At 48.6% G+C, this 12,673-nt stretch overlaps 1 protein-coding gene across 2 annotated transcripts in view; it reads left to right on the top strand.

Moving 5' to 3' along the window:
* Window positions 1-12,673, top strand: part of ZDHHC5 (zinc finger DHHC-type palmitoyltransferase 5) — a 42,365-nt gene that overhangs the window by 17,452 nt on the left and 12,240 nt on the right. For both annotated transcript variants that reach the window (XM_066586201.1, XM_066586202.1), the window contains exons 3-4: window positions 2,258-2,379; window positions 8,401-8,558. In XM_066586201.1, coding sequence (XP_066442298.1) covers window positions 2,258-2,379; window positions 8,401-8,558 — 280 coding nt within the window. The remainder of the gene's footprint in view (window positions 1-2,257; window positions 2,380-8,400; window positions 8,559-12,673) is intronic.

Below are 12,673 nucleotides of genomic sequence, written 5' to 3'. Positions count from 1 at the left end.
ACTCTTTTTCTGCCATTATACAAGGGCACTGTCTGCTGGCTAAAGCCAGTACTGCATGAGGTGACACGTTTGATACGCTCCGACAGCAGAGAGGCTGGCAATATGCAGTAAGAGAACCCCAACGGCCGTCTTCCAACATCGGAGCTGTACAGCCTTAAATCATATTGTCTTCAGACGTCAGACAGTGGATTGGAAAGGGTTAAACATGTCAGTAGACCTCAGATTTGAGCCACAGAAAATTATTGAGATGGAGAATGAGAATAAGCGTGGAGGGTAAGATGTAAGTGAGGAATCGCACCACTTACCCCACACCTTGTCAAATTTTCCTGGACGTCTACGGCCTTTTATAAACTATGTAAATGTATGGAATAGTAGAGTTAACCGATTTCCGCCACACTGACACTGAGGGATTCCCACGATCCATCCAATGTATTGCTATTACTTTCCTGGCCAATAGAAGTCCCTCTCTCAAAAATATTCTATTATATGATGCTGCCAAGTCTCTTCCTCAAGTGTCCCGAAGAGGCACATCTCCGGCGTTGTCGGGACAGGTGTTTCCAAAACCTCCAAGAGGAAGTCATTGACCTCTCCCCAGAGGTCTCGAATAACTGGGCACTCCCAGATCATGTGCCAAAAATCAGCAGAGTCGTGCGGGCATCTAATGCACATAGATGATGATCTACCCATTCTCTGCAGCCTCACTGGAGTAAGGTAGCGCTGGTGTACAATATACAGCTGTATCAGCTTGTTATTAGCCGCCGGGGAAACAAATAGAGGCGATGCTAGTAGATCTTGGAAGGATTCTTATGTCAGAGTAGGTATCAGAGTTTTCCATCTCAGCAGGGCCGGGGGAGTGTTGTGAGAGGTCTTTGCTGCGATTAGATGGAAGTACAATGTGGATATGAGGCCCTGTGGACCGTGGGAGCGTCGTATACCTATCAGGGGGTAGTGTGATATAGAGGGTCCAGGAGATGGGGTTTGTGTCTGTAGTGTGTCTTGACTTGTATTGGTACTATTGTACCTTGACACCACCGGAAGCTAGGGGTTTGACGGGGCTTGGATGGCGGAACGTCCCTGTCACACCCCTAGCTCCCAAATGGCTGCATTCCTGAAGGTCCTTTAGCAGCGTCTTGCATCTCCCCTGGGAGCGGGGCTGTTCCTTCAGTCGCTCACTGCTCTGTTCGACCACTTTCGTCTCTGCATTGATGTGCCAAAGTGTACCCCGGAGTGGGGATCTTCACTCCGCTGTCCCCGAAGCCATGTGTAGCTGTCGGGTGTCCTCGGACCCCAGAGCTGTAAGTTTCCTGTCCCCGGTGTTCTGCGATATGCGGCTGTTGGCTGTCCCCAGACCCCTCAGCTGTAACTCTCCCGTCGGTGCGGTGCTGCCATGTGTGGGCGTTAGTTGCAATGTGGTATGCAGACACCTCATTCTCATGTTCATCCCTGCTGCCCTGGCATTACCATGTGATTGTCGTGGTTTTTTTTTTTTGTTTGTTTGTTTTTTTACACTTTTCCACTGTAGCTGGGGCATTCATAGGAGCCCCAGTTACAGGGAGAACACCCCCCTGCAGTGACATCAATCATTGGCAGAGCTGATCAGGGTCTGCTAAGACCCTGTAGCTCTGCTGTGCCAGGGGATTCTGGCGGTCAAATGACCGCCGGCTCGCGTAGTGGAAGAAACTCTTCCACTTTCACTTCTTAGTACATGAAGCTCATTGGGCGCTAGGTACCCAGGTAAGGAGAAGGCAGAAGGGGTTGTAAGCCACTTCCCCCTTCTCCTGTGGGTCCTTGGCTGTGACTAACAGCTGACAACTAGAGATGAGCGAGCATACTCGATCGCATAGTGCCTTATTTGAGTACCTGCCCGCTCGTCTCTAAAGATTCGGGTGCCAACGGGGGAGACGAGCGGGCAGGTACTCGAATAAGGCACTACTCGCTCGAGTAGTTTGCCTTATCGAGTATGCTCGCTCATCTCTACTGACAACCTGATCTGCTCCTGCTTGATTGCAGGTCCTTTAATACTGTGCTGTATTTTTGCTATCGGCGGGGATTAAAGCCCAAGATTAAGCGCCGTATATTTAGCACGTTTGGACCTTAAGGGGTAAATAGATGCCGTTGCAACCACAAGTTTGTATTTGATGGAGTGATTTGTGGAAGCCCCATATTTTAATTTCTTTTTTGCAAAAGTGTTCTCTTGGTATTGAGATGTCCTACTTGTGGGTTGCTAAACTCTCCAACTTTCACCTTTTCTCCTTAGTTGCCCGTGGCTCAACGTGGAGGTGTCTCCGGCTCTCACTGCTTATAATGCCATCATGTTTCTATTTGTTTTGGCCAATTTCAGCATGGCCACTTTCATGGACCCCGGAATATTCCCACGAGGTAAGAACTGAATGTTTGTAAAGTCTCCACTGTTGAACACCTTTTTCTTATCTCATTCCAAGAGCCATTTAACATTTTCTTTCCAGCGACATGGCTGTATGTGGGCTGCTTGTTTTTTGGGGGGGTTTTTTTGTGCATCGACTTTAGGCATACATACAGGGTGATTCAAAAGTCAGGGCCACTAGACCTATCTTCTGAATGGAAATGGATACACGTAGGAAACTTTATAGAACACTTATATAGGTAAGGGAAAACTTTTTGCCTCTATGATGATGCCAGTCGGATATCGTCGTAGCAGCCATCTTGAGTTCAGCCCAAGAAGCTTCAATGGAAAGAGGGTTTTGGGATACGTAATTTAACGCCTTAAGGACCAAGTGCGATAAATATATGCCGTTTGGTCCTAGGATTTTGTCCCGGCCAATAGCGGAAGTACAGTGTGGGATTAAAGCCTGATTGTAGGAGCAGGTTGGGTCTTCGGCTGTCAGACACAGCCGAGGGCCCATAGGGGAAGGGAGAAACAGTTGTTAACCACGTCTGCCTTCTCCTTTCCCGGGTACACGACGCTCACTCTTTAGTACATAGTGCTCATTGAACACTATGTACTAAAGAGTGAAAGTGGAAGTATTACTTCCACAGTGCGACCCAGCGGTCACATGACCGCCGAGATCCCCTGTTACAGCAGAGCTGCAGGGTCCTACAGACCCTGATCAGCTGTGTTAGTGACTATTGTCAGTACAGGGGGGATGTTTTCCTTGTAACTGGGACTCCTATGGATGCCCCAGCTACAGTGGAAAAGTATGAAATAGAAAAAAAGAAATACAATATGAATGACCCCCTCCCCCAGAGGTCTTATATGACGTCATGGGGAACTCCAACCCTGTGCCCGGCCAGTGGCCCCTGTGTACCTGTTTGGATCTGTGCTGCACATGTGCCAGCCAGCCCATCGTACACATGCGCAGTACAGATTGTGCCTTTAGGACGCCAAAACAACATGGTCATTAAGGGGTTATGGGTGAATGCACACGGGTGGATTTGAATTGTGGAATCCAGAACAGGCGTCCGCCTCCAGATTCTGCAGCGAATTTACCGTCCATGGCATGCCATGTAAAAATGATTCATACACACGAGTGGAAACAAATTGCGTTTTCTGCTCGCGGATAAAAAAAAAATTGCTACATGCTCTATTGTCTTGTGGATTCTGTATGAACAGCTTCCATTGAAGTCAATGGAAGCTGTCCGACCCGCAGCCCGACCGCAATTGGCATTGCAGGTGTGCCACGGATTCTGCGGGAAAAGCTGGAGATTTAAAAAAATAAAAATTGTACTGCCCATTTCTGCCAGCGAGCTGTTTGGACCACCCGCAGTACATAAAAGAAGAAAATACAGGTACACGCAGATGTCGGCTGGGCACAGGGTCTGATTCCGCTGAGGGCTCCCACATGCAGAATCCTATGCCCGTGTGCATGCCGCCTAAGGGTATAATTGCATCAAAAATTGAAAGGTCCAGCCATCTTTTTCAGTCCCTTTAACCGTTGTCACGTTATGGATGATTTTGAACACTGTACTTGATGTTTTTTAACACTTGCGTTTTGGAGTGATGCAAATCTGAACTGGGCCGCACTCTCAAGGACGCGGAACGCCTGATTGGGCCATTTTCCACCAATGACCACCTCCCAGCAGGCGTATCGGCACCAACTGCAGGGAGGCTATTTCCTATCTTGGTTAAATGAAAATGAAACGTCCCCAGTGTTCTCCCAGCGGGACGGAGCACCTCCATTATGGTGCCGCCGTACGTGAATGGTTAATCGCCAGCTTCCACACCATTGGGTAGGTCGCCGAGGATCGACAGAACTCACACCACTGGATTTTTATTTGTGGGGCCATTTGAAGCCCAAAGCAAAACCTATGATGGAGACCCTTACGGCTTAAACTCCTGGATCCCAGCAGCCGTACTCCGCCGTGTGCACACTGACTGCAAGAGATGTGGAGGACTGCGCTCAGTCGGGGACACTTGGCAGACATCTTGGGAATTTACAATTGTTACACAGTCGAAATTCAGCTGTAACAAGAATGAATCACTGTTTCGTATTCAGAATCCTATATAACTGGAGAACGGTTGCAGATATTGAACGTTTCTGATGACCTTCTCCCCTTCTAACCCTTTTTCTGGGCGGCTCGGACTTCTGAATCTCATCGTATAATGGACTGTTATACTTTAATTATTGTTCATTGTGAAAGACCAGAGAGAATGACGGTCTGCAGCAGCCGCGATTGGAGATAAATCTCTGACATGGCTGTTAACTCTATAGTGCCGATGTCAGACACTCCATCGCTGTTCTGTATACTGTAGCATGCATCTACAGAACCACCTCCAACATCGGAGCTCTGTCCTGTATACTGTAACAGACATATACAGAACGGCATCCAACATCACAGATCTGTTCTGTATACTGTAACAGACATATACAGAACAGCATTCAACATCAGAGCCTGTCCTGTATACTGTAACAGACATATACAGAACAGCATTCAACATCAGAGCCTGTCCTGTATACTGTAACAGACATATACAGAACGGCATTCAACATCAGAGCCTGTCCTGTATACTGTAACAGACATATACAGAACGGCATTCAACATCAGAGCCTGTCCTGTATACTGTAACAGACATATACAGAACGGCATTCAACATCAGAGCCTGTCCTGTATACTGTAACAGACATATACAGAACGGCCTTCAACATCAGAGCCTGTCCTGTATACTGTAACAGACATATACAGAACGGCATTCAACATCAGAGCCTGTCCTGTATACTGTAACAGACATATACAGAACGGCCTTCAACATCAGAGCCTGTCCTGTATACTGTAACAGACATATACAGAACGGCCTTCAACATCGGAGCTCTGTCCTGTATACTGTAAGGCCTCATGTCCACGGGGAAAATCAGATCCGCTGCAGATTCTCCATGTAGAATCTGCAGCGGGTCCCTCCTGCCCCGCGGACATGAGGGCTGAAAATAAGAATTTAAAAGTATTTACCATCCGGCGCGGGCGGAGAAGATCAGCTGTTCCTCACGGCCGGATCTTCACTTTCGGCCGGCGGATGAATCCCTGACGCCGGCGGCACGTCGCCGGCACGTCGTCGACGTGCCGCGCGCATGCGCCGGGCACATCCGCCGAGCCGAAGCAAGGAAGATGCGGCCGTGAGGAACAGCTGACCTTCCCCGCCCGCGCCGGATGGTAAATACTTTAAATTCCTATTTTAGGTCTCCCGCGGATCCGGACGGCTTCCATAGGCTTCAATAGAAGCCTGCGGGAGCCGTCCCCGCGGGAGACCCGCACGAAAATGGAGCATGGTCCGGATTTTTCCATGCTCCATTTTTTTAAAAATGCCTTTTATTGACGATCCGCGGGTATTTATCTACCCGCGGGTGGTCAATGCATCCCTATGGGGTGCGGATCCGCATGCGGGAGATCCGCTGCGGATCTTAAATCATAATTTGCCCGTGGACATGAGCCCTAACAGACATATACAGAACGGCCTTCAACATCAGAGCCTGTCCTGTATACTGTAACAGACATATACAGAACGGCCTTTAACATCAGAGCCTGTCCTGTATACTGTAACAGACATATACAGAACGGCCTTTAACATCAGAGCCTGTCCTGTATACTGTAACAGACATATACAGAACGGCCTCCAACATCGGAGCTCTGTTCTGTATACTGTAACAGACATATACAGAACGGCCTCCAACATCAGAGCCTGTCCTGTATACTGTAACAGACATATACAGAACGGCCTTTAACATCAGAGCCTGTCCTGTATACTGTAACAGACATATACAGAACGGCCTTTAACATCAGAGCCTGTCCTGTATACTGTAACAGACATATACAGAACGGCCTTTAACATCAGAGCCTGTCCTGTATACTGTAACAGACATATACAGAACGGCCTTTAACATCAGAGCCTGTCCTGTATACTGTAACAGACATATACAGAACGGCCTTTAACATCAGAGCCTGTCCTGTATACTGTAACAGACATATACAGAACGGCCTTTAACATCAGAGCCTGTCCTGTATACTGTAACAGACATATACAGAACGGCCTTTAACATCAGAGCCTGTCCTGTATACTGTAACAGACATATACAGAACGGCCTTTAACATCAGAGCCTGTCCTGTATACTGTAACAGACATATACAGAACGGCCTTTAACATCAGAGCCTGTCCTGTATACTGTAACAGACATATACAGAACGGCCTTTAACATCAGAGCCTGTCCTGTATACTGTAACAGACATATACAGAACGGCCTTTAACATCAGAGCCTGTCCTGTATACTGTAACAGACATATACAGAACGGCCTTTAACATCAGAGCCTGTCCTGTATACTGTAACAGACATATACAGAACGGCCTTTAACATCAGAGCCTGTCCTGTATACTGTAACAGACATATACAGAACGGCCTTTAACATCAGAGCCTGTCCTGTATACTGTAACAGACATATACAGAACGGCCTCCAACATCGGAGCTCTGTTCTGTATACTGTAACAGACATATACAGAACGGCCTTTAACATCAGAGCCTGTCCTGTATACTGTAACAGACATATACAGAACGGCCTTTAACATCAGAGCCTGTCCTGTATACTGTAACAGACATATACAGAACGGCCTTTAACATCAGAGCCTGTCCTGTATACTGTAACAGACATATACAGAACGGCCTCTAACATTGGAGTGCTGTCCTGCATAGTGTTATAAACGTGTCGATCCTCATCCGACCATTGGAGCTATGCAGAAAAATCTTAATGCTGAATGAGGGGTGACACTGGGTTGGAAAGGGTTGATTTTTCAAAAAATTACTAGTATCATGATGGGTGATTTTTGTGTGTTTCTGTTGAGTAATTCCAAGGAATCCACAATGTGCTTTCCTACCCAAAATACATAAGATCTGGGGAGTGGGTGGCAGGGAGATTTGATTGGAAAGGGTTAAAGTGACCCTCCAGCTTCAGAACAAAACCTTGTCCCAGGACTAGAGGGTCGTTGCATTACCTGCTTTTGGTGTTCCATGCACATGCCCCTCTGATCTACTGGTTCTGGGTACCATTCTCAGTTATCTAAGATGGCTGACTCCTTATGAATTCCCCCAGGGCTGCCATGATTCTGCTCCTATTGAAGGAGTTGTCCAAATTTAAGGAAAGTGTTTGTGTTTTTGTTTTTTTTTTTTTTTTTTTTTTTTATATAGACAGCTGGTCATGCCCTAAAATAAAAAAGAAGCAATACTCTCCTCTCTTCTTCCTGCGGTAAACAGTGTAGTGGCCCTCCCGGTCAGTACTGATAACTGCAGTTGGGTGACTGCAGCAGCCAATCAGAGGCCAACGTCTCACCGTATCGCGCTCATGGCATCATGGTGCTCGGGATGTGAGCGCTGATGCCAGGAGAATGACTACTGTCAGTACAGGCTGGGAGTGTCGCAGGAGTTTCTACGCTGTTTAAAAATATGGCAAGTATTGCTGCTTTATGGCATAGCCAGCTGTTTTAGTTAGTTTTTTTTTTTTTTTAAGTCTGACAACCCCTTTTAACCCTTGCAATCCACTGTCTGACCTCTGAGGATATAATGATTTAAGGCTGTACAGCTCCGATGTTGGAAGACGTCCGTCGGGGTTCTCTTACTGTATATTGCCAGCCTCTCTGCTGTCGGAGCCTATCCAACGTGTCACCTCATGCAGTACTGGCTTTAGCCAGCATATAGCGCCATTGTATAATGGCAGAAAAAGAGTAAGCCCCCTAGGAAAACCAGGATACAAATTGGATTGGAAAGGGTTAAGACACAGATGAAAAGGTGGGAGTAAAAAAAAATCAAAAATCTGAAAATGGCTGGTACTTGAGGGGTTAAAAGCCTAGTGCATACGTTAATCTCAGTAATAACACAGTATGCAGTCAGCGCCCTCTAGTGGTAGCTGCATTGAGCTTGAATTCTATTGTTCATTACTTCTATGCAGCGGAAGAGGATGAAGACAAGGAGGATGATTTCCGAGCTCCATTATATAAGACGGTGGAAGTAAGGGGAGTGCAGGTCCGCATGAAGTGGTGTTCGACGTGCCGGTTCTACAGGCCCCCTCGCTGCTCCCACTGCAGTGTGTGTGACAACTGTGTGGAGGTGAGTGCTGTCACGTGTGTGTGTGTTGAGGTTATACCTGTGTGGTCGTTTCACATTTCATTTTTTTTTCTTCGTCTAGTTAGTACAGGATTGTCTGCTGTGCCTAGAAACAAGTTAGGAAACCATACGCTGCTGAATTTTTTTCCCATAATTCTGTGCATGGTTGCACGCTTCTGAGCTGGGCCTATGTATTGTGGAAGTATTCTGTGTTACATTTGTTGTTCAAGGGGTTAATGCAGCTTATGGCCCATTTACACGCAACAATTTGACACTCTCAAAATTCATTCAAACGAGAAAAAGTCAGCGATAATCGTTACGTGTAAACAGGAAGCCATCGTGCAGTATTCGCTCACTTGTCGTTGGTCGCTGAGTTTCAGCCTGCATAAAAATAGTCGCTAGTTTGTTCGCTTGTCCTTAGGTTTAAACAGCAGTTGTTCAGTCCTTCAAACAACTTGGGGGGGGAAAGACCTTATAGAATCAAGTCTGTTAGCCACAGTAGACAATGGCTTTTTCTGTGAGTGAGTAGAATCTCTACGTGGGCGGTTTTTAATTAGAGCTCTCACGCACACATTTATCTATGTCCACTTTACATATCTAACGAAAATGGCAAGGCTTTCAAACGATGATCTCTAACATGTAAACGCTCATCATTTGAAAGCAAAAAAGTCATTAAGTCATTCATTCGGTCACACGGCAATCGTCGCGTGTAAATGGGCCTTTAGTCTGAAGCCCATGAAAGCAGTGTGTTCTTGTAGTGGGGGTTGGGCGTTTCCTAGAGGCCATATCTAGTCATTGCTTGCATTATCTTAGTAGTAGAATATCGACACAAACCTATTTATTCATCAGTCAGGGTTAGGGCAGGCTCACACGGGCGTAATGTAATCACATATTACACGGTGAATGGATCTAATGAAAGTACATTGATACATTTACATATATGCATTGAGTATAATGAGTGTAAAAATATGCAGCATGTTCTTTTTAACTGCATATTACGTGCAATAGATGCCCTATTGTTCTCTATAGGCGCATAATAAACGCTGTATATATGCAATACATTGCGTATGTGTGGAGTTTATACACACAGTCCATAAGCGACAGAGTGAGTCATACAAAAAATATAGGAACCAGGAAGACTGCACATCACTGCGTGCGTGAGACCCTGTCATTCACAGTCCAAAATTGCTGCCAAACGCAGTGAAATGCTGGCTCACACAGCACTAAAACGCTGCCTTTTATGCATACGCTTGTGTGAGCCTGCCTTAGACAATGTTATGATTTTCTGCACTTGGAGAGTTGGTCCACCGGGATGGGACACAACACCTTTCTTAACTTTATTTGTGCTGTTAATAAAACTAATACTGGGCTAATCCCTCAGGAAGAGCACAGTGGTGACTTCACCTGGTTGGTGTCTCTTGTTCTTTCTTCGATGATCATCGTTAATTAATTTGCACATGAGAGAACTCCGATCCCCTAAATATAAGCTACAGCTAACAGACTTGAGTCTTATAAGGTCTGTTCCTTAACGTATAATAGATGTGATGGCTGCCGGCAGGTCTGTATTATGTTCTCCTCCGCCTGGGGAGGCAATCGCTATACGGAGCTTTTGTATCAAACTCCTATCAAGATATATTATGAAATGAATCAGCACAGAATTGGGGATCTATCTGGCTACGGAGTGAACAGATGTGCATTATCTACATTGGTTGTGACGCCGCCATACAGCCCGACCTCCATTGTTCCGGCCGCCACCATCTGTGATAGGAAGCTTTTGACACGGGAGGAGAGATTACTGTCAGCGAGCAGTCGGGCGGTCCAGGGTGAATTGCTTACAGTAAGTAGGAAAGGACAGAGGAGGTACTGCTGCCATGACGGAGGGCTCTGTGATCGGCAGTCAGGAGGGAAGCCGAGGCGCTGCCGTTGCTTGTCGCCGGGACATCCTGACTGCTGCCATTATGGAATGTGATGAGCAATAGACACTATGAGGGGCAGACTTATAGCTAAAAGAAATACGATCCGACTCGCAGCGCAACTTTCATTTTATAAGAGCACTATGAGAAAGGAAAATCGGGCTGTGATTGGTCGCTACGGGCAGCAGACCGTTTTTATAGAAATTTATATTAAAAACTGACATGAAGGAAATGTATTAGTCTTTTAGAGGCTCTAGATCAGTGATTCCCAACCGGGGTGCCACGGCTGTCTGGCTGGAAAACACGTCGGTAGTGGTGTACCTTGACTCCACCGGAAGCTAGGGGTGTGACAGGGCTTAGATAGAGGGACGGCAGTGTCACACCCCTAGCTCCCGATTGGCTGTAGAGTGTATTTTGCCTTACCCGCTTCCCCACATGCCGCAGGTGTGCCTTGCATCCCGGCTCTGCCACTCACAGTTCCACTGGCGCGTGTGCCTCCTCTGCCCAGTGTTCCCATCAGTGCTGCCTGCACTCTCCGCAGCTCCCTCACATCATTTCTGCCTCCTGTCCCATCTCCCTCGCTGACAGTTCCCCGGCGTCTGCGTTGAGTAAACCCGGCTCCTGCTGTCTCCTCTGGCCTGCGACTGTTTCTCTTTGGTGCTGTGTTGTGGGCTCCTGCTGTCTTCGGTCGACTGCTGCTGTTTCTAGCGGCGGGGAACGAGGATGTGTGCTTTTTGACAGCAAGGCACACTGGCGTCAACATCCTGGTGGTGGCAAGTATATGCGTTGGGGGGGGGGGGGGTTAATGTTATTACTGGGGAGGGGGGCATTAATATTTTTGCTGGGGCTACTGTGGGGTCACGTGTTACTGGCCGGGGGCCGCAATATTGGGTCACGTGTTACTGGCCGGGGGCCGCAATATTGGGTCACGTGTTACTGGCCGGGGGCCGCAATATTGGGTCACGTGTTACTGGCCGGGGGCCGCAATATTGGGTCACGTGTTACTGGCCGGGGGCCGCAATATTGGGTCACGTGTTACTGGCCGGGGGCCGCAATATTGGGTCACGTGTTACTGGCCGGGGGCCGCAATATTGGGTCACGTGTTACTGGCCGGGGGCCGCAATATTGGGTCACGTGTTACTGGCCGGGGGCCGCAATATTGGGTCACGTGTTACTGGCCGGGGGCCGCAATATTGGGTCACGTGTTACTGGCCGGGGGCCGCAATATTGGGTCACGTGTTACTGGCCGGGGGCCGCAATATTGGGTCACGTGTTACTGGCCGGGGGCCGCAATATTGGGTCACGTGTTACTGGCCGGGGGCCGCAATATTGGGTCACGTGTTACTGGCCGGGGGCCGCAATATTGGGTCACGTGTTACTGGCCGGGGGCCGCAATATTGGGTCACGTGTTACTGGCCGGGGGCCGCAATATTGGGTCACGTGTTACTGGCCGGGGGCCGCAATATTGGGTCACGTGTTACTGGCCGGGGGCCGCAATATTGGGTCACGTGTTACTGGCCGGGGGCCGCAATATTGGGTCACGTGTTACTGGCCGGGGGCCGCAATATTGGGTCACGTGTTACTGGCCGGGGGCCGCAATATTGGGTCACGTGTTACTGGCCGGGGGCCGCAATATTGGGTCACGTGTTACTGGCCGGGGGCCGCAATATTGGGTCACGTGTTACTGGCCGGGGGCCGCAATATTGGGTCACGTGTTACTGGCCGGGGGCCGCAATATTGGGTCACGTGTTACTGGCCGGGGGCCGCAATATTGGGTCACGTGTTACTGGCCGGGGGCCGCAATATTGGGTCACGTGTTACTGGCCGGGGGCCGCAATATTGGGTCACGTGTTACTGGCCGGGGGCCGCAATATTGGGTCACGTGTTACTGGCCGGGGGCCGCAATATTGGGTCACGTGTTACTGGCCGGGGGCCGCAATATTGGGTCACGTGTTACTGGCCGGGGGCCGCAATATTGGGTCACGTGTTACTGGCCGGGGGCCGCAATATTGGGTCACGTGTTACTGGCCGGGGGCCGCAATATTGGGTCACGTGTTACTGGCCGGGGGCCGCAATATTGGGTCACGTGTTACTGGCCGGGGGCCGCAATATTGGGTCACGTGTTACTGGCCGGGGGCCGCAATATTGGGTCACGTGTTACTGGCCGGGGGCCGCAATATTGGGTCACGTGTTACTGGCCGGGGG

This window comes from Eleutherodactylus coqui, chromosome 13 (assembly GCF_035609145.1).
Source record: "Eleutherodactylus coqui strain aEleCoq1 chromosome 13, aEleCoq1.hap1, whole genome shotgun sequence".
NCBI lineage: Eukaryota > Metazoa > Chordata > Amphibia > Anura > Eleutherodactylidae > Eleutherodactylus > Eleutherodactylus coqui.
The sequence above is the reverse complement of the archived record's forward strand: the minus strand, read 5'-3'. Positions and strand labels throughout refer to the sequence as shown.